The sequence below is a fragment of the Scyliorhinus canicula genome, chromosome 25, assembly GCF_902713615.1.
Source record: "Scyliorhinus canicula chromosome 25, sScyCan1.1, whole genome shotgun sequence".
Lineage (NCBI taxonomy): Eukaryota > Metazoa > Chordata > Chondrichthyes > Carcharhiniformes > Scyliorhinidae > Scyliorhinus > Scyliorhinus canicula.
The window spans coordinates 21,041,453-21,069,356 of record NC_052170.1 but is presented as its reverse complement, the minus strand read 5'-3'; the positions used below and the strand labels follow the sequence as shown (position 1 = coordinate 21,069,356).

The 27,904-nt window shown below is 50.5% G+C and overlaps 1 protein-coding gene across 5 annotated transcripts in view; it reads right to left on the bottom strand.

Annotated features, from left to right (window-relative positions):
• pbx4 (pre-B-cell leukemia transcription factor 4) overlaps window positions 1–25,112 on the bottom strand; it is a 392,839-nt gene extending 367,727 nt beyond the window's left edge. For 4 of the 5 annotated variants that reach the window (XM_038784748.1, XM_038784750.1, XM_038784751.1 and 1 more), the window contains exons 1-2: window positions 24,633–24,811; window positions 11,166–11,239 (exon numbers count right to left, since the gene is read on the bottom strand). In XM_038784748.1, coding sequence (XP_038640676.1) covers window positions 11,166–11,239; window positions 24,633–24,811 — 253 coding nt within the window. Of the gene's footprint in view, window positions 1–11,165; window positions 11,240–24,632 lie in introns of all 5 variants that reach the window. The other variant, XM_038784746.1, reaches the window with a different exon arrangement.
• Between the last annotated feature and the right edge of the window lie 2,792 nt (window positions 25,113–27,904).

Here is a 27,904-nt window from a genome sequence, read left to right as displayed (position 1 = left end):
TATTGATCCTCTCAGGGCAAATTTGACCTTTTCCAATTTTATAAATCCTGCCATGTCACTGATCCAGGTCTCCACGCTTAGGGGCCTTGCATCCTTCCATTGTAACAGAATCCTTCGACGGGCTACTAGGGACGCAAAGGCCAGGACACCGGCCTCTTTCGCCTCCTGCACTCCCGGCTCCACCCCAACCCCAAAAATCGCGAGTCCCCACCCTGGTTTGACCCTGGATCCAACCACCCTCGACACCGTCCCCGCCACCCCCTTCCAGAATTCTTCCAGTGCTGGGCATGCCCAGAACATATGGGCGTGGTTCGCAGGACTCCCCGAACATCTGGTGCACCTGTCCTCACCCCCGAAGAACCTACTCATCCTAGTCCCGGACATATGGGCCCGGTGCAGCACCTTAAATTGGATGAGACTAAGCCTCGCACATGAGGAGGAGGAGTTGACTCTCTCCAAGGCCTCCGCCCAAGTCCCATCCTCTATCTGCTCCCCGAGTTCCTCCTCCCATTTAGCCTTCAGCTCCTCCACTGACGACTCCTCCACCTCCTGCATTACCTTATAGATGTCAGACACCTTCCCCTCTCCTACCCACACCCCCGAAAGCACTCTGTCCATCGTCCCCTGCGAGGGCAGCAAAGGGAATCCCTCTACCTGTCGCCTAGCAAACGCCTTTACCTGCAGGTATCTGAACATGTTCCCCTGGGGAAGGCCAAATTTATCTTCCAGTTCCCCCAGGCCCGCAAACCTCCCGCCAATAAACAGGTCCCTCAATTTGCTGATGCCCGCCCTTTGCCATCCCCTGAATCCCCCATCCGTGTTCCCCGGGATGAACTAATGGTTGCCACCCAGTGGAGCCTCCATCGAGCCCCCTGTTTCCCCCCGATACCGTCTCCACTGTCCCCAGATTCTTAGGGTCGCCGCCACCACCGGGCTCGTGGTAACCCTCTTGGGGGAGAGCGGCAACGGTGCCGTTACCATGGCACCCAGGCTTGTACCTCTACATGACGCCATCTCCATTCTTTTCCACGCCGCCCCTCCCCCCTCCATCACCCATTTACGCACCATTGACACATTGGCTGCCCAATAGTACCCCAGAAGGTTGGGCAGCGCCAGCCCGCCTCTATCCCTTCCTCGCTCCAGGAATACCCTCCTCACTCTCGGAGTCCCATGTGCCCACACAAAGCTCAGAATACTGCCGGTCACTCTCCTAAAGGCGGCCCTGGGGATAAATATGGGCAGGCACTGAAAAAGGAACAAGAACCTCGGAAGCACTGTCATTTTGACGGACTGCACCCTCGCCGCCAACGACAATGGCAGCATGTCCCACCTCCTGAACTCCTCCTCCATCTGATCTACCAGTCTGGTAAAGTTATGCTTGTGGAGAGTCCCCCAATCCCTGGCCACTTGCACCCCCAGGTACCTAAAGCTCTCCCCTGCCCGCCTAAGCGGGAGCCTACCAATTCCTTCCTCCTGGTCTCCAGGGTGCACCACAAACACCTCGCTCTTGCCTAAGTTTAATTTATAACCTGAGAAGGTCCCAAACTCGGCTAGTAACTCCATCACTCCCGGCATCTCTCCCACCGGGTCCGCCACATACAGTAACAGGTCGTCGGCATACAACGACACCCTATGTTCCTCTCCACCTCGCACCAAGCCTCTCCACCTCTCTGAATCTCTCAATGCCATCGCCAGCGGCTCGATTGCCAGTGCAAACAACAAGGGAAACAAGGGGCAACCCTGCCTGGTCCCTCGGTAAAGCCGGAAGTACTCCGACCTCCTCCTATTCGTGGCCACGCACGCCATCGGGGCCTCATATAGCAGCCTTACCCATCTAATGAACCCTTCACCAAATCCAAACCTCCCCAACACCTCCCATAGGTACCCCCACTCCACTCTATCGAAGGCCTTCTCCGCATCCAGCGCCACCACTATCTCTGCCTCCCCCTCAATCGCCGGCATCATAATGACATTCAGCAATCTCCGCACATTCGTGTTCAGCTGCCTTCCCTTCACAAAACCTGTCTGGTCCTCATGCACAACCCCTGGCACACAGTCCTCTATCCTGGTGGCCAGGATTTTTGCCAGCACCTTAGCATCCACGTTGAGGAGAGATATGGGCCTGTATGAACCACACTGCTGGGGGTCCTTGTCCTTCTTTAAAATTAACGAGATCAGCGCCCGTGACATCGTCGGGGGCAAATTCCCCCTTCCCACGCTTCGTTGAGTGTCCGCACCAGCAAGGGGCCCACTAGGTCCACGAACTTTTTATAAAATTCCACCGGGAACCCATCCGGCCCCGGTGCCTTCCCTGACTGCATCTGCCCGATCCCCTTAACTAGCTCCTCCAGCTCAATCGGCGCACCCAGCCCCTCCACCTTCTCCTCCTGCACCTTCGGGAAAGAAAGCCTGTCAAGGAACCTCTCCATTCCCCTCCTCTCCCCCGTTGGCTCCGACTGGTACAGTTCCCCGTAAAAGTCCTTGAAGACCTCATTCACCTCTACCCCCTTCCGCACCACATTCCCACTCTTGTCTCTCACTCCAGCAATCTCCTTAGCCGCATCCCGCTTACGGAGCTGATGAGCCAGCATCCTACTCGCCTTTTCACCATGTTCGTACACTGCCCCTTGTGCCTTCCTCCACTGTGCCTCAGCCTTTCTAGTGGTCAGCAAATCAAATTTAGCCTGCAGGCTGCGCCTCTCCCCCAACAGTCCCTCCTCTGGTGCCTCTGCATACCTCCTGTCCACCTCCAGCATCTTTCCCACCAGTCTATCCCTCTCACTCCTCTCCCTGTGTGCCCGGATGGATATCAGCTCCCCACGAATTACTGCCTTCAGGGCTTCCCAGACCATCCCCACCTGAACCTCCCCCGTATCATTCACCTCAAGGTACCCCTCAATACTTGTCCGGACCCTCCTACACACCTCCTCCTCCGCCAACAACGCCACATCCAACCGCCACAACGGGCGTTGGTCTCGCACCTCCCCCATTTCCAACTCTATCCAATGCGGAGCGTGGTCAGAGATTGCAATGGCCGAATACTCGGCCTCCTCCACTCTCGGAATCAGTCCCCTACTCACCACGAAGAAATCTATCCGAGAGTAGACCCTATGTACGTGGGAGAAGAAAGAGTACTCACGTGCCCTCGGCCTCACAAACCTCCATGGATCCACTCCACCCATCTGATCCATAAACCCTCTCAGTACCTTGGCCGCCGCCGGCCTCCTACCCGTCCTAGAGCTGGACCGATCCAGTGAAGGATCCAACACCGTATTAAAGTCCCCCCCTATGATCAGACCTCCCGCCTCCAGATCCGGGATCCGTCCCAACATACGCCTCATAAAGCCCACATCGTCCCAATTTGGGGCATACACACTAGCCAGTACCACCTTCTCTCCTTGTAGCCTGCCCCTAACCATCACATACCTACCCCCCTTATCCGCTACCACCTCCGATGCCTCAAACAACACATTTTTCCCCACCAGAATCGCCACTCCCCGGTTCCTCACATCCAACCCAGAGTGGAAAACCTGCCCCACCCATCCCTTCCTCAGGCGGACCTGGTCCGCCACCCTCAGGTGGGTCTCCTGAAGCATTGCCACATCCGCCTTTAGCCCCTTCAGGTGAGCCAGTACCCTTGACCGCTTCACCGGCCCATTCAACCCTCTCACATTCCAGGTGACCAACCGGATCAGAAGGCGTCCCGCCCCCCTCCCCCATCGGCTAGCCATAGCCCGTCGACTGCCCGCCCCAGGCCAGCGTCCCCTGCACGACCCCGTCCCCATAGCGACAACCGCTCACCTCTGTCCCCCCAGCCCCCACCAGCTCCTTCTTGACCCTACCAGCAGCAACCCGGTATTCCCATTTCCCCCCCTCCCTTCCCCCCCAGGCTAGGAACCCTCCCAGCCGCGAACCGTCCTCCATTGTACTTCCGTGGGTCAGCTAACTTCTGCTGACACCGGAAACTCCCGCCAATAGCCCGACCCCTCCCGAAGTGGGATCATCCCCCAATCTATCCCTCCTCCTGGCACCGCTCCAGCGCGGGGAAGAACCAGTTAAGGCCCCACCTCCCCCATCACCATCTCCGCCCCCCAGCCCCGCAGTGCGGGAAACCAGAGGAAAGCCCGCGCTTTCGCCCTGCCCCACCACACCCTTCTGACGCAGCTCCCAAATATCAGCCCCCCTCCATACCCCCACTCCGACATAGAATACAACATACCCCCCCCCGACCCTCCCCGCAAGATACACAGCCCAAACAATGCCCCAAGCACAAAAACAAAAACATAGCAGAACCCCCCCGTAAATAACCATATCAAAATTGCAAAAGTACTAAAACAAGAAGAAAAAAACAGAAGAAAAAGAGAACACAGCAACAGCTGAATCCAGCACTAATATCTTACAGCCGACCTCGCAACCCCCAACCCCTAGTTCAAGTCCAGTTTCTCCGTCCGCACGAAGGCCCACGCCTCCTCCGGGGAATCGAAATAATGGTCCCGGTCCGAATAAGTTATCCACAGGCGCGCGGGCGGCAACATTCCGAACTTTATCTTTTTTCTATAAAGCACCTCTTTCGTCCGATTAAATCCGGACCGCCGCTTAGCCACCTCCGCACTCCAGTCCTGGTAGATCCGCACTACCCCATTCTCCCAATTGCTGCTCTTCACCTTCTTGGCCCAGCGCAGCACGCAGTCCCGATCACTGAACCGGTGGAACCTCACCAGCACCGCACGCGGGGGTTCATTCTCCTTAGGCCTCCTGGCCAGTACTCTGTGTGCTCCCTCCAGCTCCAGGGGCAGATGGAGAGACCCGGCCCCCACTAGCGAACCCAGCATTACAGCCACATAGGCTGTCAGGTCCGATCCCTCCAGCCCCTCCGCAAGGCCCAAGATCCGCAGGTTTTTCCGCCTCATGCGGTGATCCAGCTCCTCGAAGCGTTCCTGCCACTTCTTGTGGAGTGCTTCGTGCCCCTCCACCTTACTCACGAGGACCACGGCCTCCTCCTCTCGTTCAATGGCCTGCGCCTGCAACTTCTTGATGGCAGCACCCTGGGTGGACTGAATCTCTGACAGCCTTCTGTTTGTTTCCTGCAGAGAGCTCAGTACTTCATCCTTGAATTCTTTAAAGCAGCGCAGGAGATCAGTTTGTTGTTTCTGGGCCCAGAGTCTCCACTCCCCTGGAGCTTTGTCGGTGGCCATCTTGGATCCCTTCCCCCGTTTTTTCTGAGGAGCTGCTGCTGTTTTTTTCCACCTTTCCACTCCGAGTTCGAGTCATGGACTGCAGGGAAAGTCGTTCAGCACACCTTCCCCCACCGGGAGACGTCGAAAAATTTCCGTTTTGGGCTCTCAAAAGAGCCGAAAAATCTCTTTAAAACGGGAGCTCCCACATGTGGCTTATTACTGCATAACTGCCACCAGAAGTCTCCGTCACAGGTGCATCTTAAGAGCCACAAATGCCACAGTTGGAAAATACATTCAATGCAAGCGACCATTCAGATACAGCAAGAAACCAAAATTTATTTGAAATTCTGCTCAGTAGGATATTTAAATACTACCTTGTATCCATAGGAACACAATTCTGAGTTACCACATTCAATATAGAACATAGAACAGTATAGCACAGTACAGGCTCTTCGGCCCACGATGTTGTGCCGACCATTTATCCTAATCCAAGATCAACCTAACCTACACCCCTTCAATTTATTGCTGGCCATGTGCCTGTCCAAAAGTCGCTTAAATGTCCTTAATGACTCTGACTCCACCACCTCCGCTGGCAGTGTATTCCACACATCCACCACTCTCTGTGTAAAGAACCGGCCTCTGACATCTCCCCTCTATCGTCTTCCAATCACCTTAAAATTATGTCCCCTCGTGACAGCCATTTCCACCCTGGAGGAAAGTCTCTGGCTATCCACTCTCTCCATGCCTCTCATCACCTTGTACACCTCTATCATGTCACCTCTCTTCGTTCTTCGCTCCAGTGAGAAAAGCCCTAGCTCCCTCAACCTTTCTTCTTTTTTTAAAAATAAATTTAGAGTACCCAATTGATTGTTTCCAATTAAGGGGCAATTTAGCTTGGCCAATCCACCTAGCCTGCACATCTTTGGGTTGTGGGGACGAAACCCACACAAACACGGGGAGAATGTGCAAACTCCACACAGACAGTGACCCAGAGCCGGGATCGAACCTGGGACCTCGGCTCCGTGAGGCAGCAATGCTAACCATGCGCCACCCTCAACCTTTCTTCATAAGACATGCCCTCCAGTCCAGGCAACATCCCAGTAAATCTCCTCTGCACCCTCTCCAAATCAGCCACATCCTTCCTATAATGAGGCGACAAGAACAGGACACAATATTCCAAGTGTGGTCTAACCAGGGTTTTATAAAGCTGCAGCAAAACCTTGCAGCTCTTAAACTCAATCTCCCTGTTACTGAAAGCCAACACACCATACGCCTTCTTAACAACCCTATCGACCTGGGTGGCAACTTTGAGGAACCTATGTACGGGGACCCCAAGATCCCTGTTCCCCCACACTTCCTAGAATCCTGCCTTTAATCCTGTATTCCGCATTCAAATTCGACCTTCCAATATGAATCACTTCACATTTATCTAGGTTGAACTCCATCTGCCACTTCTCAGCCCAGCTCTGCATTCTGTCAATGTCCTGTTGTAACCTGCAAAAGCCCTCAACATTGTCTACAACTCTACCAACCTTCGTGCCATCGGCAAATTTACTAACCCAACCTTCCACTTCCTCACCCAAGTCATTTATGAAAACCACAAAGAGCAGAGTTCCAGAACAGATCCCTGCGAGACACCACTGGCGGAATACTTTTCATCCACTACCACTGGCTGTCTCCTCTCAACCAGCCAATTCTGTATCCAGACAGCCCCTGTATCCCATGCCCCCTAACTTTCTAAATGAGCCAACCACACCTACCATGGGGAACCTTATCAAATGCCTTACTGAAATCCATATACATCACATCCACTGCCCGACCTTCATCAATTTGTCTCGTCACATCCTCAAAGAATTCAATGAGGCTTGTGAGGCATGACCCGCCCCTCAAAAAGCCATGCTGGCTATCTTTAATCAGACTATGTTTTTCTAAATAATCATAAATCCTATTTCTCAGAATCCTTTCCAATATTTTGCTCACCACAGACACAAGACTGACTGGTCTGTAATTCCCAGGATTTCCCTATTCCCTTTCTTGAACAGGGGAACAACATTCGCCTCCCTCCAATCATCCGGTACTACTCCAGTGGAGAGTGGGGATGCAAAGATCGTCGCCAATGCTGACCAATCTCCTCCCTCGCTTCCCATAGTAACCTTGGGTATATCCCGTCAGGCCAAGGGGACATATCTATCCTGATACTTTTCAAAATTTCCAGCATATCCTCTTTTTTAATATCACCCTATTAACCTGGTTCACACTGTTCTCACTAGCAACAAGGTCTTCTCACAAAATTATGTTCCAGTGAGTACTTTTGGGTATAGCAACATGTTGCCCTTGAAATCCAAGCAACTCAAGTCCTAGTTGCACTTCCTACTTAGTTTGTCCTGATCAAATTTATGGGCCCAGAGATTGGGAAAGAGTTGTACTTGGAAGTACATTGGTGGATAAATGCCAAATCAGGATCCATTCTCAGTAACTTGATGCAAATAAATATTATATGGTCCCTGAAACTCCATAAGACACTCAATGCGTTCTACAAGTTGATTCCCAAGGTTTAGCTGAGATCACCAAGGCAGTCACATTCCAAATAAAATGCATCAATACAATTTCACATTCCAAATACAAAACAGGGAAGAGTTAAGAGTGAGGTTTTACTGCTTCATGTGTTCCCTGTTCCATAAACCTGAAATGATGGGGTCTTTACAGAATTAAAAATACCAATAAACTTTAAACATTTTCTTTAACAAAATGTTTTAAAAGTTTACCTAGAAGCCAGCCCTTTTGTCTTTAATAATACAGCCTAACAAAGGTGCAAAGGAAAGTGTATGATTGAGCACAAAACCAATATTTAAAAACACAAGTTTGACTTAAAACTCTACACAGCATTTTTATGATTAAGTAAAATATTCTCCTCTCCTGAAGGCAGAGGGTCATATTCCAGTACATTGCCAACAGGTCTAGCATCCTTCCAAAAACATTTTCCAAATGGCCATTCTGCATAAGAGCCTAGATGATTGCTAGTAGATTTTCTACCAGGCAGGACAACAGAATCAGGTCTGGCACTAAACACATGTATGCCCAGGGTTTTGTGTTTTGTGGGGATAGGGGAAAAAGTCCACAGTCAAAACTCAGCAGCTGAAAGCCTATTAACCCCATTATATTGGCCCAACCCATTGATGGCCCACATACAATTTGGTCTAAAATTGCACATATCAGAGCCAAATCTGGGATTATTTTGGTTTGAATGGCTCAATCCCACAGTATTGCAAGAAGTCTATGATTCTATGATTCCAAGTCTGGGTAGATCTGTCAGCATTCAAGAAAACAAAAAATAGATTATTCATTATTTATTTTGAACAGAGATCCTCTCTCCAACCAGTTCTGAAAAACCTTCTGTATAATTCCAACTTTTTCTGTTTTTGTTTTAGATTGCTAGAATCTCTTTTACTTCTCATCTTGGATACCTACTCCTAGACCCATAACTACCTTGTGACTTACTGTAGGACTATTTTTAAATTTGTATGGAATTTTGTGCCCAATAAACTAGTGGATTAGTGCTGGGATGTGGAAGGCATTTTCTCTTCCACCCAGTCATCAAGCATCCTCGATGTCTTAAGACACCGAGACCCTTTAATTTGCTTGAACAGTGTGCCTCAGTTACGCATTAATGCATCAGAGAGAGATTTTCCACTTCTCATATCAGCTTTGGCACCCCTCAGAGCTAGATTGCCAACTTATAGCAATTAGTGCAAAATTAGGGTAACTGTTTACTATAGATTCCTGCTCATCAGGAACTAGATTCAAAACTATCCAAAACCCATTTCACATCAAATTGGTGCAGCTCAGAGAAGCAACACTAATTGCAGCAATCTGGGAGAGTTGAACTTGGGTCACGAGGTGAAAGGCCAGCGTATTAACCCATTGCATGAGAGTCCTTCCACTGCACAAAATCTCATATTTCCTTTTCATGTGGAGAATCTCTGTTGAATACTTAGCAGCAGAACAAAGATGATTTGGTTTTAGTGAAGGCATCAACTACAAAAATATCCCTCCCGCAAAAAAATATACAACTGCAGCAAGTTGTGTTTTGTTGTGGTCGGCTGCAGGATGACTGCACTCAGGCTGACCACAACCCACTTTCAATTTAGCCAAGTAGGCTAAATAAAGAGAGACATGGATCAGATCACATTGCGGGTGAGCATCTATTCCATATGTATGGAGGTCGGACTTTCATAAAGACATGTACAACATCAGTAAAACATACCACATAACACTGGAACTGAAATACTATAATAAAACTCTCATCAGTGAGATTTCCATCCCCTGTACTAGAATTCTGAAAAATTTAGGATGTTTTGGTGAGATTGTCAGATGTGCAGCAAGCCGAGAACCAGACTTCCTGCAGTCTGACAACTCCAGCTGCCAAAATTGAAGGTGATATAACATTTCAGTGAATCTTTCAGCTTTTTTCAGCATGACTGTTGAAGGTGCAGAAAAATACAAGCATTAGCAACCACTCTGCTCTAGAATAGCTATACTTTCTGCAACAGAAATGCAAGGTATTATTGCATAACTTTATTCATTAGATGATTTAGCTTCAAGACATCCAGAAGCATTTTGCACTGTACAAGTTTACTCCACATTGTAAATTGAGGCTGATCATTTGGAAATGCGGCTATTTGAAAAAAATGAAATAAAAGAGTGAGCAGTATTGATCTAAAACTATTACAACACAAGAATACAAATGCTAGATACAGATTTAAAAAGGCATATCTATGTTGTTTTCAAAACAAATAATTAGTGTGATACAGTTACACATACAGTAGTCAAAGAAATGAATTGGAAACCACAAACTTTCAGTCAATTCTACAGTATTCCTTGAAAATCCCCAATTACAATTTATGATGCAACAGAATCTAAATTAATTTTCTGAACCTATGATAAACAAATCTCAGCTACATTTGCTACTCTGTTTACATTATCCTTCTTGAAGTATGTTTAAAAGCATATATTAGATCAGCTATAATTTAGGTCCCAATTAGATCAGCTGCGACCAAACCTTTAAATAAGCCCAAAAGATCTGTGGCCAGGTCCTCAATTTTGTTTGGTCAGGATTAATAATAAACACGATTGATTCTTATATTTTAGCAGCATAGTTGATCGAATAAACATTGTCTTAAACACAGCAAGGCGAGATAAATATTTCCCTCTTGCAAGGTCTAGCCTGGATTCTCCTTTTACCATCTTTTGAAAAACCTTAGATCTTTTAAACTGTTTAAATAATGCCCGAGAATAGCAATTCAATTGCCTTTATTTTGGCTCTTTCCCCAAACTAATAAAAAAGACTTCTCCATAGGCTCATTAACAATCTTTAGAACAGACAAAAGGCCCAAACTTTGTGAAGTGATTGCTAATCGCCCGATAATAAAAGGAAACGGGGATGCCTTTGTCCTGAGATTTCTGCTGCTATTGTGCTTATACAAAGCTTCCGAGATCTGCCATTTCCAGCCCACCGGTTCTTTTCTAGGTTCCTACTTTCACACATTATGATTTGTTTTGTAATCTTCGTATTTCCTAAATATATACACATTTACACCTAACGCACTTGCATCTTCTTTACACCACTCTCGTTTTTATGTAAATCACAGAAAATGGGTACAACTAATTTCAACACAATTAAATTCAGCAGGTAACAATCTGAAAGCTCTCACTTTTTGCTCATATCATTATTTTCGCCGATTTCGTCCAAATCACCATTTTTTAAAAACTTAAATTACACCAACCAAAGCGAAGGAAATGCAAACCAGAAGAAACAGCAAAAACAGCCAGTGATCAGCTAAAGAAGCGATCAGCAGTTGGTCCGGTCTGCTCGGTACTGACAAGTAACCGGCCCCTATCCGGCGGCCCGCTCGGGTTCTGGTCGCACTAACATGTCTGTCTAACTCTCACACTGGGAAAGGTCTTGCAAGCGGGTTTGCTAAACAGTACCTGTTTTTTCTTTGATTTCGCATAACACGCTGAAGAGAGCCGGTTTCATCCTGTGACAGTTTAACGCGTGTTTTCTGCAAAGTAATTAAAAACACGTTAGGATCGCTTTCCACAAAGTGCGAGAATGGCAATCGCTGAGTTCAGCAGGCAGAACATCTGCAGAATGCGCAGTATTCAGAAAATCAACAATATAAACAAACATTAGGCTAACGAGCAATCTTTCCCAGATCAGCGGCTGGACCTGAAAATACTCAACAAGGGCTGGAAATGGCTCCCGAACTCAAATTTCGCTTTGATATCTAACACGTTAAACACCTTGGAATATAGGTGGAATTATTTTAAAATATTTAAATCTCTATACACGATCGTATTAGAAAAATCCATGAATTTCAACAGGCGCTGTAGCGAGCGCACAAAGAAGTGTTTAACTGCCCGAAGGGTTATTGTTGTTCGGTGACAACCTATTAGAGACGCTGAAACACACGGTATTGCCACCGAGTTGTTTCACACTAAAGCATTCACACTATTCCGTACTATCTGCCCTAGATTTCCGAGGATGTCCGCCTCATTTGCCTCCCTTAAACTGCAAACATTTCACAACATTATTTTCAAACATTTTCATCTTTTCGGTTACAGAGTTGTAAATTAAATAATGAAGTGGCAGTAAAGCTATCGCTTATTTTATATATTATGTGCTCATACTGAAGATTGCTACACGCGGTTACTTTCCAGCTCAATTATTTGTACACCAAATGTCACAAAACCTTACATGCGGTTTTAAAAGTTTAACGCCTCGCAATCCAAGTTGTTATTTCGCCATAAGTCTTTAAAAAGGTAAATATTTCATTTGGTGTAATTTGTCTTAAAATCTATACTGTGAACCACCGGATGACTGGGCTTAGCGCCCTTGAAGTACTTTTAAACAAGCAAATGTGATCTTTAAAATTAAAGAAACCTCTTAACACGGAAGAGGCCGATTTCGGAAAGCGTACCCAAACCCAGTCCCGGCACGTTTATAATCATTTACCCTGTTATTTATTTCACGATGTCCTTTACTTATTTACATTTAAAAAAATAAAATTATACATTAACCGCAAATCTTAATTATGGAAAAATGTTCAATTCCAATCCACCCCCTCCAAACCACTGCAGTATCGATGTTAGAAAAACCCACAGCTTCTGCTCATTCTCGGAGTATACCAATCACTTACAGTGTGCAATGCGGGGGCACATTTTAAGTGGGTAGTAGAAAGCTTTACAACTGCTTACCGAGATATCAACTATAAAAGATTAGATAACCAGACAGAAAAGCGAGCAAGGTATATTTAGCACCAGGTCAATAAAATTTCACAAAAGCAAAACTATTTCCAGCTCATTATTGCCAATTAAGTTTAATTAAATGCTTAAAGTACCATTCATTAGGAAGCATTTTTCCTCCACCTAAGGCAGTCCCTACTCAGCCAGAGAAAGTACATCAAAGTATGAGGAATACCAGCATTTTAACCAAAGCAAATATAATAACTTAATTTGGTGTAATTTACATTTACCATGTAGAAAAAGCAATTACTGGTGGGTTTGAAAAGCTGCCAACAATAGCATCAATGTTTCTTTTTGTATTTTATAAATAATTTCGAAATACTGCAATTTTACTTTATAAAGTGGAAGGGGCCAAAGTGTGTCATGCTGTTTGCTGGAAATTATGCATAGAAACAAAGAAAAAACTAAACAACCCAATATCCACATTTGTCTGTCAAGCACAAATGGACACTGTAACTAACTAGAAAAAAACCTTTAAATTAGACAAGTTCTAAATCTTCTAACTATTTCTAATGGGCCAAAAACAAATAACTAAAAGGAAAAAATCCGAGCATACTCAGAACGTCTTCCATTGCAACCTCTTATATTTTGCAGCTAAATGTGCCCCAGTATATTATCATTTTGCAAAATCAATCACCAAAAGCTCAGTGCCGACTCTAACATTGATACATAAACACAGCCTCTGACAATGAAGAAATCCAACAGTAAAAGCACACTCATCACACATGGCAAAATGCAAATAATGACAGTGCAAGTAAATATGATATATATTAATGAAATAATAAACCCAGCACCAAAGAGGTGACAAAGAAAGCCAGCTAGGAATTGCAACATGCTTAATTCAGTTTGGGTCGAAGGAAAGCTCTAGTTGTCAGCCACAGAAACTGGCTGTTGCAAAGCCTAGTCTGTACTCATTAATTTTGCTTTAGGTAGCTGGTTCGACTTGCACTTTACAATGTTAGCCATCAGAAAACATCTGCAGTATTAAAGTGACGGTGCTGAAACTAAAAACCAGACTAGGTAGTTATATAGAAATAAAATGGTCAATATTAAATTTCAAGGTGAATTCAGTATGAAACACAGGACTCAGCAAATAAACATAGTAAAATTACAATGCTCAAGTAAAAGCAAACATCAAGCCTACTCTTTCTTTATAAAATTCAGATTTCCAGTAATTTACAATAAATGGTGACAATTTCTTCAGTACCTTTCAGTTCAGTACCAGTTTAGTAGCCAAAATCTTTAAATAATGTGTAGTTAGTAATCCTGGGTATAAATATTTAACTACAGTGTGGTAAAATCTCTTTAAACAACAATTTTATTCCTTGCTTTCAGGAAGGGATAAAAATATTATGAGAAGTAAAGGATCAACATGCCTACACAGAAGAAGCTAGTGCCAAATTTCTTTTAAGATCGTCTCACTACATCAATGCAGAGTACAAAATAATTTTCAACACAATGTAATCAGATCAAGACACAAGAACATGTTTTCCACCTATACACAAACACACAAGATAAAACATGTATGTCAAGTCACCCAAATATATACTAAGTTTAGCTTAGCCGATTAAGATAGCACAACTAACAACTTATGGCAAGCAATTAAACATCTCCTTTAAATATAGCAAACACATCCAGAAGACATTAAATGATTGTTAATGAAGTCTAAATGAAAGATTTAAACATGTTCCTTTTTTTCTCCAGACATACTTCAGAAATAAACCCTTTTTGTTCAACTGATATTTTTTTTGCATAAGTGTCTGAAATGAAGCAGGTAATTCAAGGAAGGCGACAGGAAACATGACATGCAGTGTTTAAATATAAACCAATTTAAAGCTAAATTATACAATCTAACAGTACACTAGATAAAACAAAATAAATTCAGTCTGTGTCTTCCAAAAGCAAATATGAAACTACAGTCAATAAGTACTTTGGCTTGCATCATTTGCCAATGATTTTTTTTTTTTAAATCGCCATTTCAAAGTAGATATCCTTTATTTTACAACTTTAAAAAGTTTAAATTAACCACATATCCATAGCTGTAGACTTACAATCTTATACAAACATTTTGCTAATATTTCAATTTGAAATACTTCTGGTTAAATGTGAACTAAATGTCTTAGACAAAGTCATGTTAATATCACGTCAAATTAATTAGCTTTTTTATAAAAGCCAATGTATACTTTGGTGTGGTAATGTAACTATATCACCAATTTCTATGGAGCAGAATCAGAACCTGCAGGTATATGCAAGTTATAAAGCCTCAAAGCTCCATTCATTTCACTTTGAAGCAAGCAAATCCTGGCCCCATTTCACTTCCCTTTCTCTAATCTCATAACCCATCCTCGTCACAATGCCAAAGCTGACTGGCTTGATGACAAGTTGATGAATAGATTAATTATCTGTTGATTAAAATTTGTAATCAATTAGTCTTTAATCCTTTTGACTATGTACTTTAAAGTGCAAAAATAGTTTATAGATTTTATTTGGTATCATTGTGCTCATCTACACCATATACTATACTAATTGCACAAAGTACCTCCAATGTAAGCATAGACATAAATAGTGCTTTACTACCACAATAGCCTAGTAGTATCGAACAAAAAGCTTACTGGCAACTTTGTCTCCATCAATTTAAGTGACTGTTCCACCACTTTAAATCTAACTCAATTTGAAATGACCGGTAGTGACAGCACCAAATTTGGCATTTTGGGCAACCTGCACTTTTGATGCACAACTCCACATTTAGCCAAAAGCCTAGAAACATAACCTCTTAATTCCTCACTATTTTCTTTTCTCTACTGCTAGTAATTGTAAAACAAAATGCAGGGCACAATTCAAGAATATGTGGGAAAATATGCAGCAGCAAGGTATTTTTAAGGTATACATAATAATAAAAACTAATAGGCTGGCAAGTATTTTTAAAAAATATTCCAACATTTGTATATGGCCACAATCCTGTTTCTCTAATGCGATCCTAGCTGTGTTTTTTTTATGATAGAGAAATCAAGCTTTTTTAGTCAGGTGATCCTAGTTTCTTACATATTCACATTAGTTCTCACAAATAATTTGGCACTAGGCTCAAAATGAAGCGGCACTATCAAAAGTAAAGGTGTAATGCATCGGTTCTTGGTGGAAAAATAAAAAATAATTTAAAAATAAGAGTAAAACCAATATAGATGGAACTTTTTAAGCAAATTAAATTGCCACTAGTTGTTTGCAATGATCAGTATGACAGTTTTAATCTAACCTGTAGAGTGGATCAAAAAGAGGCTTTTTTCACTGGATTAAATCTTGATCTCATTTTGCAAACGAGAACACAATTATAAGAAAATTCACCACAAAATTCTCAAGGAGTCAAATTTACTCCGCCAAAAAAAACTTCTGCAAAACTATCACCACAAAACCTTTCAATTTAACCAATGTAATCAGCTCAGTGATATAAACAACTTATTCAGCTTGTTCAAACTGCTGACAGATTGCAGTCGAAAGTGCACGTTTTGAAGAAACTTTTTACTTTATTTGTTTTTCGTCAATCCCTTGGGAAGTTTGCACAAACTACATTTCATCCACCAGTCCACTATTTGCAACTCAAGATAGCTTTTCTATATTACAAAATGTTGCTGGAGATGTTCCTTGCCTGCTGCTGTCCTCATTCTCACAAACCCATTAACCAATTTGATTAAAAGGTCAAAAGGCACATTAGTCAAATAGAAATTGAATTAGCATTTGGCTAAACATTTTAGTTATGGACCCAAATATACCAAGAACCTCCCCCTACCTGCAGAGCAACATGAACATTTTAGGTGCACCTATTTGGTCAAAGATCTGTAATCACAAGAGCCCACATAACCCTTTCCACTCATGTACTGCAAAACATGACTGGGATTTCTCAGGTATTTTTTCCCCCTTCTGATTATTTGAACTGTGCAGAAGGCAAAATCAGCCTCCAACATATAATTGCATTGAAGGGATATGTGGGGGGTGGGTGGGGGGGGGGGGGATCTACAACCCTATCTACAGACATATGGGGCTGGATTCTCCGATTTTCAGGCTATGTCCTGACGCCTGCGGTGTATTATGACCAGAAAATCGGCGCTAATCAGCCACAGATTTTCCGTTTGGTGGGGGACTAGCAGGCAGCATAGAGCACCTGGCTCTAGCTGCCGATACGGCCGGAGAATTGCCGGGTCCCTGGCCACAGCGTGCAACGTGGCGCCAGCCCCGCGCGGACCCAGCCTGCCAAATAGTGCCCCCCTTGACCAGGCTTGCAAACCCCGAACCACCCCCCAACAGTGCCCTCAGCCCCAGTCAAATATCCTTTGCCCACGGATTGGCTCCCATCCAATAAAAAATAGCACGAGTGACCCACGCCGTCGGGGGTGGAGCACTGGGGGCAGGGCCTCAGGTAACGTCCTGAGGCTGTCGATATTGCATACCCCTAGAGTATACCGCATGGGAGGGAGCGGAGCATCATGAAAGTGGCACCGTCCCCGATGTTGTCGCAAATGCGGATTCTCCGGCCGATCGGCGAACACAATTTCAGCGTCGGGCACCGGAGAATCCCGCCCATATGCTGTTAGCTTTTAAAAGTATATATCGTAAGACACTTTTTTAGCTATAACTGCATGTATCAGATACCTTTTAGCTAAAACTGCATGTATCAGATACCTTTTAGCTAAAACTGCATGTATCAGATACCTTTTAGCTGAAACTGCACGTATCAGATACCTTTTAGCTGAAACTGCACGTATCAGACACATTTTAGCTGAAACTGCACGCATCAGACACTGTTTAGTTATAACTGCATGTCTCAGACACTTTTTAGAAAAAACTGCATATATCGTAGACATATTAGATATAACTGCAGCTATCTTAGACACTGATATAACTGCACATTTATTTAGATTTTGTAAATAGAGCATTAATTTTATCCTTTTAGATCTGAATGCCTACATTTATTTGCAGGCACATTCTAACTGTATCTCGCAATGCAAAGAGTAAAAAGTTTGTGGGGCGGGGGGAGTGTTGTCCCCAGGGTTGTGGGTGGGGGGGGGGTTGCTGTTCTCGGGATGGCAGAATGTTGTCCTGGGGTGGGAGGGAGTGAACTCCTGATCCCGGGGTTGGGGCGGGGAGAGGGTCGTGAAATCTTGTACACGGGGTTGGGGGATGAAGTCATCATTCCGGGATTTGGGGGGGGGGGGGGCGAAGTCTTGATCCCGGGATTTGGGGGGCAAAGTCTTGATCCCGGGATTTGGAGGGCAAAGTCTTGATCCCGGGATTTGGGGGACAAAGTCTTGATCCCTTGATTTGGGGGACAAAGTCTTGATCCCGGGATTTGGGGGGCAAAGTCTTGATCCCGGGATTTGGGGGGCAAAGTCTTGATCCCGGGATTTGGGGGGCAAAGTCTTGATCCCGGGATTTGGGGGGCAAAGTCTTGATCCCGGGATTTGGGGGGCAAAGTCTTGATCCCGGGATTTGGGGGGCAAAGTCTTGATCCCGGGATTTGGGGGGCAAAGTCTTGATCCCGGGATTTGGGGGGCAAAGTCTTGATCCCGGGATTTGGGGGGCAAAGTCTTGATCCCGGGATTTGGGGGGCAAAGTCTTGATCCCGGGATTTGGGGGGCAAAGTCTTGATCCCGGGATTTGGGGGGCAAAGTCTTGATCCCGGGATTTGGAGGGCAAAGTCTTGATCCCGGGATTTGGGGGGGCAAAGTCTTGATCCTGGGATTTGGGGGGGGGGGCAAAGTCTTGGATCCCGGGATTTGGGGGGCAAAGTCTTGATCCCGGGATTTGGGGGGCAAAGTCTTGATCCCGGGATTTGGGGGGCAAAATCTTGATCCCGGGATTTGGGGGGCAAAATCTTGATCCCGGGATTTGGGGGGGGGGCAAAGTCTTGATCTCGGGATTTGGGGGGGCAAGGTCTTGATCCCGGGATTTGGGGGGGCAAAGTCTTGATCCCGGGATTTGGGGGGGGCAAAGTCCTGATCCCGGGATTTGGGGGGGCAAAGTCTTGATCTCGGGATTTGGGGGGGCAAAGTCTTGATCCCGGGATTTGGGGTCTGTAGTCTTGATCCCAGGATTTGGGGGGGGTTGAAGTCTTGATGCCGGGATTGGGGGGGGGGGTTGAAGTCTTGATGCCGGGGTTGGGGGTGAAGTCTTGAAGCTGGGGTTGGGGGGTGATGTCTTCATGCCAGGGTTGAGGGGGGGGAGGGGGGGGGGGTTTGAAGTCTTGATGCCGAGGTTGGGGGGGTGAAGTCTTGATGCCAGGGCTGGGGGGTGAAGTCTTGATGCCGGGGTTGGGGGGGGTGAAGTCTTGATGCCGGGGTTGGGGGGGGTGAAGTCTTGATGCCGGGGCTGGGGGGTGAAGTCTTGATGCCGGGGCTGAAGTGTTGATGCCGGGGTTGGGGGGGGTGAAGTCTTGATGCCGGGGTTGGGGGGGGTGAAGTCTTGATGCCGGGGTTGGGGGGAGGTGAAGTCTTGATGCCGGGGTTGGGGGGGGGTGAAGTCTTGATGCCGGGGTTGGGGGGGTTAAGTCTTGATGCCGGGGTTGGGGGGGTTAAGTCTTGATGCCGGGGTTGGGGGGGTGAAGTCTTGATGCCGGGGTTGGGGGGTGAAGTCTTGATGCCGGGGTTGGGGGGTGAAGTCTTGATGCCGGGGTTGGGGGGTGAAGTCTTGATGCCGGGGCTGGGGGGAGAAGTCTTGATGCCGGGGCTGGGGGGAGAAGTCTTGATGCCGGGGTTGGGGGGCGAAGTCTCGATGCCGGGATTGGAGGGGGTGAAGTCTTGATGCCGGGGTTGGGGGGGGGTGAAGTCTTGATGCCGGGGTTGGGGGGGGGGGGTGAAGTCTTGATGCCGGGGGGTGAAGTCTTGATGCCGGGGTTGAGGGGGGGTGAAGTCTTGATGCTGGGGTTGGGGAGGTGAAGTCTTGATGCCGGGGTTGGGGGGTGAAGTCTTGATGCCGGGGCTGGGGGGAGAAGTCTTGATGCCAGGGCTGGGGGTGAAGTCTTGATGCCGGGGTTGGGGGGTGAAGTCTCGATGCCGGGGTTGGGGGGGGGGGGGGGGGGGGGGGGGGTGAAGTCTTGATTCCGGGGTTGGGGGGGTGAATTCTTGATGCCGGGGTTGGGGGGGGGGAAGTCTTGATGCCGGGGTTGGGGGGGGGTGAAGTCTTGATGCCGGGGTTGAGGGGGGGTGAAGTCTTGATGCCGGGGTTGGGGGGGTGAAGTCTTGATGCCGGGGTTGGGGGCGGGTGAAGTCTTGATGCCGGGGTTGGGGGGGGGGGGGGGGGGAGGGTGAAGTCTTGATGCCGGGGTTGGGGGGGGGGGGGGGTGAAGTCTTGATGCCGGGGTTGGGGGGTGAAGTCTTGATGCTGGGGTTGAGGGGGGGTGAAGTATTGATGCCGGGGTTGAGGGGGGGGTGAAGTATTGATGCCGGGGTTGAGGGGGGGTGAAGTATTGATGCCGGGGTTGGGGGGGGGTGAAGTCTTGATCCCGGGATTTGGGGGGGGGGGGGGGTGGCAAAGTCTTAATCCCGGGATTTGGGGGGCAAAGTCTTGATCCCGGGATTTGGGGGGCAAAGTCTTGATGCCGGGATTTGGGGGTGGTGGGGAAGTCTTGATGCCGGGGTTGGGGGGGGGGGGGGGGGGGGGGGGGGTGAAGTCTTGATGCTGGGGTTGCGGGGGGTTAATAAGTCTTGAAGCCAGGGTTGGGGGGGGGGGTGAAGTCTTGATACCGGGGTTGGGGGGGGTGAAGTCTTGATACTGGGGTTGGTGGGGGGGTGAAGACTTGATGCCGGGATTTGGGGGGGGGGGGGGGGTGAAGTCTTGATGCCAGGGTTGGCGGGGGGGGGGGTTGAAGTCTTGATGCCAGGGTTGGTGGGGGGGGGGGGGGGGTGAAGTCTTGATGCCGGGGCTGGGGGGGTGAAGTCTTGATGCCGGGGTTGGGGGGTGAAGTCTTCATGCCGGGGTTGGGGGGTGAAGTCTTGATGCCGGGGTTGGGGGGTGAAGTCTTGATGCCGGGGTTGGGGGGTGAAGTCTTGATGCCGGGGTTGGGGGGGTGAAGTCTTGATGCCGGGGTTGGGGGGGTGAAGTCTTGATGCCGGGGCTGGGAGGTGAAGTCTTGATGCCGGGGCTGGGAGGTGAAGTCTTGATGCCGGGGCTGGGGGGTGAAGTCTCTTGATGCCAGGGCTGGGGGGGTGAAGTCTTGATGCCGGGGTTGGGGGGTTGAGGGTGAAGTCTTGATGCCGGGGTTTGGGGGGTGAAGTCTTGATGCTGGGGTTGGGGGGTGAAATCTGTATGCCGGGGTTGGAGGGGTGAAGTCTTGATGCCGGGGTTGGGAGGTGAAGTCTTGATGCCGGTGTTGGGAGGGGGGGGGGGGGGGGGGGGGTGAAGTCTTGATGCCGGGGTTGGGGGGGGGTGAAGTCTGATGCCGGAGTCGAGGGGGGGGTTAAGTCTTGATGCCGGGGCTGGGGGGTGAAGTCTTGATGCCGGGATTTGGGGGTGAAGTCTTGATGCCGGGGTTGGGGGGGGGGGGTGAAGTCTTGATGCTGGGGTTGGGGGGGGTGAAGTCTTGATGCCAGGGTTGGGGGGGGTGGGGGTGGGTGGTGAAGTCTTGATGCCGGGATTTGGGTGTGAAGTCTTGATGCCGGGGCTGGTGGGGGTGAAGTCTTGATACCGGGGTTGGGGGCTGAAGTATTTTTTATTTATTTTATTTAGAGTACCCATTTCATTTTTTCCTATTAAGGGGCAATTTATCATGGCCAATCCACCTAGCCTGCACATCCCTGGGTTGTGAGGGTGAAACCCACACGGGCACGGGGAGGACGTGCAAACTCCACATGGACAGTGACCCAGAGCCAGGATTAAACCTGGGACCTCACGCCGTGAGGCAGTAGTGCTAACCACTGTGCCACCGTGCACCCCTCGGGGGTGGGGGGCTGAAGTCTTGATTCCGGGTTTGGAGGGTGTGGTCTTGATTCTGGGAATGGAGGGGGGGGGGGGAAGTGAAGTCTTGATCCCGGAATGCGGGGGGGGGGTGAAGTCTCGATCCCGGGATTTGGGGGGGTGAAGTCTCGATCCCGGGATTCGGGGGGGGTGAAGTCTCGATCCCGGGATTCGGGGGGGGGGGGGGGGGGGGTGAAGTCTCGATCCCGGGATTCGGCGGGGGGGGGGGGGGTGAAGTCTCGATCCCGGGATCCGGGGGGGTGAAGTCTCGATCCCGGGATTCGGGGGTGGGGGGGGGGTGAAGTCTCGATCCCGGGATTCGGGGGGGGTGAAGTTTCGATCCCGGGATTCGGGGGGGGGGGTGAAGTCTCGATCCGGGATTCGGCGGGGGGGGGGGGGGGGGGGGGGGGGGGGTGAAGTCCTGATCCCGGGATTCGGGGGGGTGAAGTCCTGATCCCGGGATTCGGGGGGGTGAAGTCCTGATCCCGGGATTCGGGGGGGTGAAGTCCTGATCCCGGGATTCGGGGGGGTGAAGTCCTGATCCCGGGATTCGGGGGGGTGAAGTCCTGATCCCGGGATTCGGGGGGTTGAAGTCCTGATCCCGGGATTCGGGGGGGTGAAGTCCTGATCCCGGGATTCGGGGGGGTGAAGTCCTGATCCCGGGATTCGGGGGGGTGAAGTCCTGATCCCGGGATTCGGGGGGGTTGAAGTCCTGATCCCGGGATTCGGGGGGGGTGAAGTCCTGATCCCGGGATTCGGGGGGGGTGAAGTCCTGATCCCGGGATTCGGGGGGGTGAAGTCCTGATCCCGGGATTCGGGGGGTGAAGTCCTGATCCCGGGATTCGGGGGGTGAAGTCCTGATCCCGGGATTCGGGGGGTGAAGTCCTGATCCCGGGATTCGGGGGGTGAAGTCCTGATCCCGGGATTCGGGGGGTGAAGTCCTGATCCCGGGATTCGGGGGGGGGGGGGTGATGAAGTCTTGATCCCGGGATTCGGGGGTTGAAGTCCTGATGTCGGGATTCGGGGGGTGAAGTCCAGATGCCGGGATTCGGGGGGTGAAGTCCTGATGAAGGGATTCGGGGGGTAAAGTCCTGATGCCGGGATTCGGGGGGTGAAGTCCTGATGCCGGGATTCAGGGGGGGTGAAGTCCTGATGCCGGGATTCGGGGGGGTGAAGTCCTGATGCCGGGATTCGGGGGGTGAAGTCCAGATGCCGGGATTCGGGGGGTGAAGTCCAGATGCTGGGATTCGGGGGGTGAAGTCCAGATGCCGGGATTCGGGGGTGAAGTCCTGATGCCGGGATTCAGGGGGTGAAGTCCAGATGCCGGGATTCGGGGGGGGGTGTGAAGTCATGATTCCGGGTCTCGGGTGTCAAGTCTGATCCAGAATGAAGTCTTGATCCCGGAATTCAGGGGGTGGTCTTGATCCTGCAATTCGGTGGGTGGTCTTGATCCCGGAATTCGGGAGGGAAGTCTGGATCCTGGGACACGGGGGGGGGGGGGGGGGGGTGAAGACTTGATCTCGTGTTTCGGGGGATGAAGTCTTGATCCCGGGATTCGGGTGGGGGGGGCGGGGAGGGGGGTGAAGTCTTGATCCCGGGATTGGAGGTCACTTTTTAAATAAGAGTATCCAATTCATTTTTTCCCAATTAAGAAACAATTTAGCCTGGCCAATCCACCTACCCTGCGCATCTTTCGGGTTGTGGGGGCTGAAACCCACGCAGACACGGGGGAGAATGTGCAAACTCCACACGGACAGTGACCCGGGGACGGGATTCGAACCCGGAACCTCGGCGGCGTGAGGCAGCAGTGCTAACCCACTGCGCCACCCTGGGGGGGGTGGGGGTGAAGTCTTGATGCCAGGGTTGGGGGGGGGGTGAAGTAGGGGGGGGGGGGGGGGATGGAACTGGATCCCTTTCTCCCTCCCCCCCCCCCCCGGGAAAGTTTCTCCTTGGGGGGAGATTGGGGTCTGAGGGAGGAAACTTTTTTGTTATTGTTTGAGGGGGGGGGGGTTGGTCCAGTTGGTGCCGGGGTGGGTCCAGTTGGTGCAGGGGGGGGGTCCAGTTGGTGCCGGGGTGGGGTGGGGGGGGTCCAGTTGGTGCCGGGGTGGGTGGGGGGAGTCCAATTGGTGCCGGGGTGGGTGGGGGGTCCAATTGGTGCCCGGGGGGGGGTCCAGTTGGTGCCGGGGTGGGGGGGTCCAGTTGGTGCCGGGGTGGGGGTGGGGGATCCAGTTGGTGCCGGGGTGGGGGGGGGGGGGTCCAGTTGGTGCGGGGGTGGGGGGTCCAGTTGGTGCCGGGGGGGGGTCCAGTTGGTGCCGGGGTTGGGGGGGGGTCCAGTTGGTGCCGGGGTTGGGGGGGTCCAGTTGGTGCCCAGGGTTGGGGGGGGGGTCCAGCTGGTGCCAGGGGGGTCCAGTTGATGCCGGGGGGGTGGGTCCAGTTGGTGCCAGGGGGGTCCAGTTGATGCCGGGGGTGGGGGGTCCAGTTGGTGCTGGGGTGGGGTCCAGTTGGTGCCGGGGTGGGGTCCAGTTGGTGCCGGGGTGGGGTCCAGTTGGTGCCGGGGTTGGGGGGGGTCCAGTTGGTGCCCAGGGTTGGGGGGGGGTCCAGCCTGTGCCAGGGGGGTCCAGTTGATGCCGGGGGGGTGGGTGGGTCCAGTGGTGCCGGGGTGGGGGGGGTCCAGTTGATGCCGGGGTGGGGTGGGGGGGTCCAGCTGGTGCCGGGGGGGGTCAGTTGGTGCCGGGGGGGGTCCAGTTGGTGCGGGGGGGGGGTCCAGTTGGTGCCCCGGGGGGGGGGGGTCCTGTTGGTGCCGGGGTTTGGGGGTGGGGGGTTCCTGTTAGTGCCCGGGGGGGGGGGGATCCAGTTGGTGCCGGGGGGGGGGGGGGGTCCAGTTGGTGCCCCGGGGGGGGGGGGGTCCAGTTGGTGCCCGGGGGGGGTCCAGTTGGTGCCCCGGGGGGGGTCCAGTTGGTGCCCCGGGGGGGTCCAGTTGGTGCCCCGGGGGGGGGGGGGGGGGGGTCCAGTTGGTGCCCGGGGGGGGGGGTCCAGTTGGTGCCCCGGGGGGGGGGGTCCAGTTGGTGCCCCGGGGGGGGGGTCCAGTTGGTGCTGGGGGGGGGGGGTTCAGTTGGTGTCGGGGGGGGGGGGGGGGTCCAATTGGTGCTGGGGGGGGGGGGGGTCCAGTTGGTGCCGAAGCCGAGGTGGGTGGGGGGGGTTTGTACTGACCTGGCCTGAGCCTCGTCCAGGCTCTGGTCAGTGATGGTCATGATCTGCTGCAGGATGTCGCCGATGTCCTGTTTGCGTCCGTCGGGGTCGCCTCCGTCCGCCTGGGAGTGAGGAGGGAGCGAGTGCACCGCCAGAGCCACCCCGGGGTGAGGCTGCAGCAGCCGGGACTGGTCCTCCATCACACGGCGGCGGCCGCAGCCACAACACGGAACAATAATAATAAACGGTGTGTGAGGGGAGGAATGTTAAAATCACCCCCCTCACACAATAAAAATCCCCCCCCCCCGGGAAATGTCAGTGGTTTTCTCGGGGTTGGGTGTATGAGGTCGGCCGCCCCTCACTGACTGACTGACTCGCCCCCCCCCCCCCTCTCTCTCTCTCTCTCTCTCTCTCTCCGAACGTTGGAGCGATTTGAATTTTAACCGCCGCCGCCAGCACCGCCGCTCGCGCTCAGCCGCCTCGCCCGCGACTGTTTTGACGGCGCGAGAGCCAGAGTCGGAGCGGGGGGGAGAGGGGGGCGCCCTGGACCCGCCCCCCCCTTCCCCATTGGCTGAGAACTCTGCGGACGGGACGGAGGGGGGGGGAACCAGCACCGCGCTCCGCCCCCTCCCTTCCTATTGGCGGGGCAAGAAGGCAGCCGAAGCAGCCTTCGCTGGGAGGGCGGGCTCGCCTCCCCCTCCCACCCCGATTGGCCGGTCCGCTCTGATGGGCGGCCCGCCGCCCGTCCCGATTGGCTGGCGATGGGAAGGGGGTGGACCGTCTCCCGCTCCGCCCCCTTCCATTCTCTCCACGCGCGCGCCGCTGTGACGGACAGCCGGCCCCGCCCCCTCCTTCCCGCCCCCCCCCCCCACGCGCGCCGCTGTGACTGACAGCGGGCACCGCCCCCAGCGCGCGCCGATGTGACGGGGAGCCGGCCCCGACCCCAGCGCGCGCCGCTGTGACGGACAGCCGGCCCCCGCTGCTAGGAGACGGGCCCGCCAGGGTCGCCGCTCTGATTGGCAGTGGAGCCGTCGCCCCGGTGATTGGCAACTCTGGCTGCTAGGCAACGGCTGTTGCAAGTTGAGGCTCCTCCCCTTCCCCTAGCCCCCCATGCCTGCTGCTGACTCTGATTCATTCCAAAACCCAGTGACTGGCAGATCGCACCACATCTGAGTGATGGCTGACCAAAAAATAAGCCATTGAGTGACAGCGTGCACGCTTTAAGTTTCAGACACAGCTCATCGCAAGTGTGCCCCAGCAATTTCCATCCTCTTTTGAATTCTTTTCCTTCGCAGCTTGTCCCCTTTGCAGTTGCAAGCCTGCAAAAAGGTACTAATGGGTGACAATTCAAACCTATTAACTGGGACATCACCCTGCCTCTCAGGGCAGGAATCATTGGCCCAGGTCACTCAGATATGGCTGCAATGTTTTGGGAGGTGACAGCAGAGTCTTAAGTGTGGTAGCAGTTGCTTCACCTGCAGATGTAAAACCACTGCCAGAATATACACACACACCTAAACTGGATACATGTCAGGGCCTGGTGCTTTACAAAAACTAATCCAGTGAGTTGCTCTCGCTGTATAAACTGGTCCCCACCACCTGGTGTTGTAAGACTTCTTACTGTGCCCATCACCAGTGACATATGTCAGTCACCATGCAAGTGGGTTACTTATAATAAATCACCTGTCACACATCTACATTCTGTTTATATCATAGCACTGCATCTGGGAGGAAAAGAATACAAACACAAAAAGAATAGTGCAGTATACTAGGTCTTCCTTTTCAGTCCGGGTGCATGGATGTCTGAGAGTGAAGACTTTTACGTTTTGTTCGACCTCCCCTACCACCTCACCTCAAGTGGCCTATTTTAATTATCATAATGTTGGTGCAGTAAGTAGGTTGCAAAAGGACGCGCTGGAATCAAATGCACAGGCACGAAGAATTGGTGAAAAGCATATTTGTCAGACCGTCAAGGAAAGAAAGACTTTCATTTCTGAAGCATTTATAAATGCGAGGTTATCCACTTTGGCAGCCAAAACGAGAAGGTAGGTTATTATCTGAATGGCCATAAATTAGGAAGGGGGAATGTGCAACGAGACCTGGGTGCCCTCGTACACCAGTCACTGAATGTAAGCATGCAGGTACAGAAGGCATGAAGAAGGCAAATGGTATGTTGGCCTTTTTTTTTATTCATTCATGGGATGTGGGCATCGCTGGCTGTGCCAGCATTTATTGCCCATCCCTGAGGGCATTTAAGAATCATCCACATTGCTGTGGATCTAGAATCACATGTAGGCCAGACCAGGTAAGAACGGCAGATTTCCTTCCCTAAAGACGTTAGTGAATCAGATGGGTTTTTCCGACAACAGACAATGGTTTCATGGTCACCTTTTTAGACTTTTAATTCCAGACTTTAATTGAATTCGAATTTCACCATCTGCCATGGCAGGATTCGAACCCTTTCCCCAAAGCATGATTCTGGGTCTTTGGAGTCCAGCAATAATGCTACTAAACCACTGCCTCCCCGCATCATTGAGAGGATTTGAGTACAGGAGCCGGGATGTCTTGCTGCAATTATACAGAGCCTTGGTGAGACCACACCTGGAATATTGTGTGCAGTTTTGGTCTCCTTATCTGAGGAAGGATGTTCTTGCTATAGAGGGAGTGCAGCGAAGGTTTACCAGACTGGTTCCTGGGATGGTGGGAATGACGTATGAGGAGACAATGAGTCAGTTAGGATTGTGTTTGCTGGAGTTCAGAACAATGAGGGGGGATCTCATTGATGGAGATCGCAGCACTGTCGGTTGGACCTGCCTTCATTCAAGGAAGCAAAGAAGAGGAAATCGGTGAGTTATGGGTGGTCCTCTGAAGTTGCGGCAGAGTATGGTACATTTGCCAATGCCCAACACCGTTGCCCTCTCTCCTCTTTGGGCACAGAAGTTACTATTCAAAAGTTCTTAAAAAAGAAAACAATTTTAGCATGGCACGCCGCTGGAGAAGATATTGAAAGAGCAAATGAGTAAGATGCCATCAAAAATAGAATTAAAATCCGTTAATGGATGGGCAAAGTATAAATGGAAAACCAACATTTCTAAATAATGTACCTTTGAGGAGAAATTCTGACATCTTGCTCAGTTTTCATAAAGATCAGTGTTGGTTTGGGAATTGGGCTATTTGTATTTGGCAGCCCTACAGATGTGTAACTAGGACAAATGTAGAGGCAAGAGGTATGGAGCAATATTTCTAATGCTGCCACATTGTTTCCCAAATTCACTGGTTGCTTATTCATCTCA